Source organism: Oncorhynchus keta, chromosome 25 (assembly GCF_023373465.1).
Source record: "Oncorhynchus keta strain PuntledgeMale-10-30-2019 chromosome 25, Oket_V2, whole genome shotgun sequence".
Lineage (NCBI taxonomy): Eukaryota > Metazoa > Chordata > Actinopteri > Salmoniformes > Salmonidae > Oncorhynchus > Oncorhynchus keta.
This window is the reverse complement of record NC_068445.1, coordinates 39,431,524-39,437,523: the sequence shown is the minus strand read 5'-3', so window position 1 is coordinate 39,437,523 and position 6,000 is coordinate 39,431,524. Positions and strand designations below refer to the sequence as shown.

The window sequence follows — 6,000 nt, the reverse complement described above, 5'->3', positions numbered from 1 at the left end:
TCAAGTTCAATCAGGAAGGCTGGTCAAGTTCAATCAGGAAGGCTGGTCAAGTTCAATCAGGAAGGCTGGTCAAGTTCAATCAGGAAGGCTGGTCAAGTTCAATCAGGAAGGCTGGTTTATGCATGTTTAACTTCATCCAGTAAGAATAATATAATTCACTTCGTATCCTAGTATTCATAGTGGAGATGAATACAAACGTATCATCATCATCGTCATCATCAATTTATTCTCCTCTTTCCTATTAGCCATGTGTGGCATGTCAGTCACCTATTTACCTTATAGCCTTTAATCACAGAACAATAATGCACATTCCACACATGGCAGCAGGTGGTGTAGTGGTTAGAGCATTGGACTAGCAACCGAAAGGTTGCTGGTTTGAATCCCCCAGGTGGTTAAAACTTGGATGTTGATTAAGGCAGTCCTCTCTGATTCAGAAGGTTAAATGCGGGAGACAAGTTTCAATTGAAGGCATTCAGGTGTTAAACTGACTAGGTATCCACCTGTCCCCTTCTTCAAGCGTGCTGTTTAACCTATGGGCTCGCTGGCAATTATCACTTTCCCCTCTCTCAAGCAATGGGAGTAAATGTTGGGATGTATTTCTATGTCAACTTACCCTTGTTCTCTCACTTACTGTTTTTCCAGCAAAGGTTTTCGACCGTGCTGGAAGAAAATAGTGTTCTAACTATCTCCTCTGTCTTTCTCTCTCTCTCTTTGCCTCAGAAGATCTGAGCTGCTTGTCTCCCACACGACGGCAGGCCATGCATTTTGCCTAAACCCAACCCCCCTCATCCTCTCAACCAATCCGAGGCAGCCATGAACCCCCAGGAGGCGGAGTTAGGCCAGGAACTGAGCGAGGACGTGGAAGCCGACTTGCCCCCTCCTCAACGCCGTCGCCACGACAATAACACTGCCACAAACAGCAGGCGACCCCGGCAGCCTAGCAACCATAGTAGTGAAAACAACAACGACGCTGCTCCTCGCTACAGGAGGTATAATGAGGCCCCTGGTGCAGGTGTCAGCAGAATCAGAGGAGCCCCACAGCGGAGGTCAATAGAGGAGCCAGAGGCAGAGCTGCACCAGGGGGCCCAGTCTCCTCCCCAGCAGCCCCAGCCTCAGCCCCAGCAGGCCCAGGGTCAGTCTCTGCCCATCCCTCGACCTGCAGTGACACGTTACCGCAGACAGGAGGACAGTGAGGCCAGGCTCAGAGCACAGCAGCAGAGACACACACAGAGACAGCAGAGAGAGGCTGAGAGGGCCCAGCAACAACAACCACCACCACCAGGCCCACAGCCTGTTCACTCTCTACCCCCACAACCAGATGAGCCGGAGGAACAACCACCTCCACCAGGCCCACAGCCTGTTCACTCTCTACTCCCACAACCAGATGAGCCGGAGGAGGATGAGGGGGAGAGAGAGAGGGAGAGAGAGGGTGATGATCAGGCATTAGCTCGTTCTGCTAGCACGGAAAGTGGTTTCCACACACACACAGACCGGGCGGAGGGCGACGCCGTCATGACACTAGATCCTGAGGCAGAGGACGACTGCGGTACCTACGAGGTGACCCTTCGCCCAGAGGCAGAGGGATACACAGAGAGTGCTGAGTCAGAGCAACAACACCCCCACCCCAACTTGAACCTCAACTACCCACCTCTGCCCCCTCCCTTACCCCGGGAACCCCTACCAGATGTTGGGAGACCCCCCAGTCAGGAGGAGGCAGAGGAGACCCTGAACCCTGGAGGAGGTTACTCCAACTATGTGTACACCCAGCCTCTCTACCGCCGTGGGGGAGGGGCCAGCAGAAAAGGGGGGCGGGACAGCAGCATGGAGGAAGGGGTGGAGCCAGAAGACGAGGCGTATTCTGAAGCCTACGACTACTCCCTGACAGAACACGTCTACGAGGAGATCGGCGACGCTCTCTCTTCTGCCGCAAAGGTTGCAGAGCCTATGGACGCCAATGAGAACCTCCAGCAGAGGAAGGCGGGGTTCCATCTGTTTGAGGGGCGGGAAGGAGGCGGGGACTACCGACAGCAGGAGGCGGTGGGGTCACGGCTCCACCACTACGATGAACGCTCGGACGGGGAGTCGGACAGCCCGGAGAAGGAGGCGGAGTTTGCTCCGTACCCACGGGCAGACAGTTGCGACCAGGACGGGGAAGAGGACATCGACATGATCGTAGCCGAGGTCAGAGAGAGTCTCAGCTCTCAGAGTCTGGAGAGAGCTGCTGCCGGGCTACGGGAGGGAGGAGAGGAAGAGGACATGATGGAAGGAGGAGAGGAAGAGGAGGGAGAGTGGCCCGAATCCGAACACGCTCACAATTCTCAATCCAATGTGCCCACAGACTCCACATACCGCAAGGGAGAGATAGAAGGAGAGGGAGATGAGAGTGAAGAAGAGAGCTTCCCACCCTCAGCAGAATCTGACGACTGGTCTGGGGTTCGTAACAGTCGTGAAAAGAGAGACGCCATCTCCCTGGCCATAAAGGACATCAAGGAGGCCATAGAAGAGGTGAAGACCAGGACGGTGAGGTCACCCTATACCCCTGATGAACCTAAAGAGCCCATCTGGGTGATGAGACAGGACCTGAGCCCCACCGCTGAGTGCTGTGACCTGCAGCCCTCACTAGGTGGCGACGTGAGTAGTGCTTTATACAGACTACTAATACTGTGTTTGTGTGTGCTTGTGTGTATGTGTGTTTGTGTATGTGTGTGTGTGCTTTCAGTCACCTGTGTGTTTGTGTGTGTGTGTGTGATTAGTGGAGATGAAGGAGAGGAGGTGAGGAAAAGAGGAAGCCACTGTAGACTATTGAGATAAAGCCATGACACTGTACCCCACTTTTTGTTTATCCCCCTTTGACATCATAACTCTACATAACTCTACTACTTCATCTCTCTGTTTCTCTCTCTTCTCCTCTGTCATATTTGTTCCCTTCCCTTTCTGAGTGGTGGCTGTCTACCCTGAAGACAAATGATCTCCACTCCTCCTCCTCTCCTCCCCTCTCCTGTCCTCTATCCCCTCCTCTCCTAGTATCTTCTCCTCTCCTCTCCTCTCCTCTCCTCTCCTCTCCTCTCCTCTCCTCTCCTCTCCTACTATCTTCTCTCCTTCCTCTCTCCTCTTCTCTCCTGTCCTGTCTCCTCCTTTCTTCTCTTCTCTTTTCTCCTCTCCTCTCCTCTCCTCTCCTCTCCTCTCCTCTCCTCTCCTCTTCTCTTTTCTCCTCTCCTCTCCTCTCCTCTCATCTTCTCTCCTCTTCTCTTCTCTTCTCTTCTCTTCTCTTCTCTTCTCTTCTCTTCTCTTCTCTTCTCTTCTCTCCTCTTCTCTTCTCTTCTCTTCTCTTCTCTTCTCTTCTCTTCTCTTCTCTTCTCTTTTCTCCTCTCCTCTCCTCTCCTCTCCTCTCCTACTATCTTCTCTCCTTCCTCTCTTGTCTTCTCTCCTGTCCTGTCTCCTCCTTTCCTCCTCTCTTCTTTTATCCTCTCCTCTACTCCATTTTCCTCTCCTCTCCACAGTCAGAGTTAGCCCTGCAAATGGAGCTGTCCTGGCTGCCAGACATACAGTGCATTCAGAAAGTATTATTATATTTTGTTACGTTTACAGCCCTATTCTAAAATGGATTAAATGTTTGTTTTTTTCCTCATCAATCTACCCACAATAACCCACAATAACAAAACAAAAACAGGTTTTTAGAGAACTTTGTTGAAGCACCTTTGGTAGCGAATACGTTCTCAAGTCTTCTTGGGTATGACACTACAAGCTAGGCACACCTGTATTTGGGGAGTTTCTCCCATTATTCTCTTCAGATCCACTCAAGCTCTGTCAGGTTGGATGGGGAGTGTCGCTGCACAGCTATTTTCAGGTCTCTCCAGAGATGTTCGATCTGGTTCAAGTCCGGGCTCTGGCTGGGCCACTCAAGGACATTCAGAAACTTGCCACGAAGCCACACCTGCGTTGTCTTGGCTGTGTGCTTAGGGTCGTTGTCCTGTTGGAAGGTGAATCTTCGCCCCCAGTCTGAGGTCCTGAGCGCTCTGGAGCAGGTTTTCATCAAGGATCTCTCTGTACGTGCTCTGTTCATCTTTCCCTCGATCCTGACTAGTCTCCCAGTTCCTGCCGTTGTAAAACATCTACAATGCTGCAAACATTTTCTGTTTCCCTTTGTTACCCTCGACACAATCCTGTCTCAGAGCTCTGCGGACAATTCCTTTGACCTCAAGGCTTGGAAAAATATTAATTTAATCAATGTTAGAACAAGACTGTAACTGGTGAGAGGGAGAGGGGGGACTCACGGGAGAATAATAACATGAAGAGATTGGCTGTTTTCCTCTATATCAGGCCTCTGTCTGTACACCCCCGTCCCCCCCCGTACCCCTGTCCCCTCGTCCCCCATTCCATGGTGAATTCTTCTAGCTGATAATACATGTGTAGAGCGGAGCTTGGTACAAAGGCATCACATCCTGTGGAGACGGTACCAGTAGCCTAGCACAGTAGCAGGACAACACAGAGAGAAGGACAGCTACCATTTATTTTGACCATTTCAATGGAAAACAAATCACAGTATGGTACTTTATTGTTACCCAGAAATGATTTATATTGGGATAAAAATGGCTGCATTGGACCTTTAACCTGGAAGCCATTCCCAATTGTGCTGTGTGACATAACAGAATAGTGAATATTGTTGTCAAATATTTATGCGTTAACCTGGTTGGGTTTTCTGTGCTGGATAACGGGGTTTTGATGAACCACTGTGACATGGCTGTTCATTGTTCTAGAACTATATGGAGCATGGACAGGTTTTTAGATTATTTTTGCAAATTTATTTAAAAAAATAAGTTGTTTACATAAGTATTCAGACCCTCTGCTATGAGACTTGAAATTGAGCTCAGGTGCATCCTGTTTCCATTGATCATCCTTGATGTTTCTACAACTTGATTGGAGTCCACCTGTGGTAAATTCAATTGATTGGACATGATTTGGAAAGTTGCACACCTGTCTATATAAGGTGCCACAGTTGACAGTGCATGTCAGAGCAAACACCAAGCCATGAGGTCGAAGGAATTGTGTGTTGAGCGCCGAGACAGGATTGTGTCGAGGCACATATCTGGGGAAGAGAACCAAATCATTTCTGCAGCATTGAAGGTCCCCAAGAACACAGTGACACGGCCTGAGCTGAGCACCAAGAACCCGATGGTCACTCTGACAGAGCTCTAGAGTTCCTCTGTGGATATGGGAGAACCTTCCAGAAGGATAACTATCTCTGCAGCACACCACCAATCAGGCCTCTATGGTAGAGTGGCCAGACGGAAGCCACTCCTCAGTAAAAGGCACAGAACAGCCCGCTTGGAGTTTGCCAAAAGGCACTTAAAGACTCTCAGACCATGTGAAACAAGATTCTCGGATCTGTTGAAACAAAGATTGAACTCTGTCCTGAATGCCTGGGATCACGTTTGGAGGAAACCTGGCACCATCTCTACAGTGAAGTATGGTGGTGGCAACATCATGCTGTGGGGATGTATTTTAGTGGCAGGGACTAGGAGACTAGTCAGGATCGAGGGAAAGATGAACTGAGCAAAATACAGAGAGATCCTTGATGTAAACCTGCTCCAAATTGGGTCAACGGTTCACCTTCCAACAGGTCAACAATCTTAAACACACTGCCAAGACAATTCAACAGTGGCTTCGGGACAAGTCTCTGTATGTCCTTGAGTGGCCCAGTCAGAGCCCAGCCAGATCCCGGACTTGAACATCTCTGGAGAGACCTGAGCTATGCAGCAATGCTCCCCATCCAACCTGAAAGAGCTTGAGAGGATCTGCAGAGAAGAATGGGAGAAACTCCCTAAATATAGGTGTGCCAAGCTTGTAGCGCCATACCCAAGAAGACTTGAGGCTGTAATCGCTGCCAAAGGCACTTCAACAAAGTACTGAGTAAAAGGTCTGAATACTTATGTAAATATAATATTGAATTTTTTTTTTTTTAATAAATGAGCAAACATTTCTAAAAACCTGTTTTTGCTT

The 6,000-nt window shown here is 49.5% G+C and overlaps 1 protein-coding gene across 3 annotated transcripts in view; it reads left to right on the top strand.

Annotated features, from left to right (window-relative positions):
* Positions 1-6,000, top strand: part of LOC118377182 (amyloid-beta A4 precursor protein-binding family A member 1-like) — a 179,278-nt gene that overhangs the window by 107,274 nt on the left and 66,004 nt on the right. For 2 of the 3 annotated variants that reach the window (XM_052479307.1, XM_052479305.1), the window contains exon 3: positions 721-2,631. In XM_052479307.1, the coding sequence (XP_052335267.1) occupies positions 814-2,631 (1,818 nt within the window). In that variant the 5' untranslated portion in view covers positions 721-813. The remainder of the gene's footprint in view (positions 1-720; positions 2,632-6,000) is intronic. The other variant, XM_052479306.1, reaches the window with a different exon arrangement.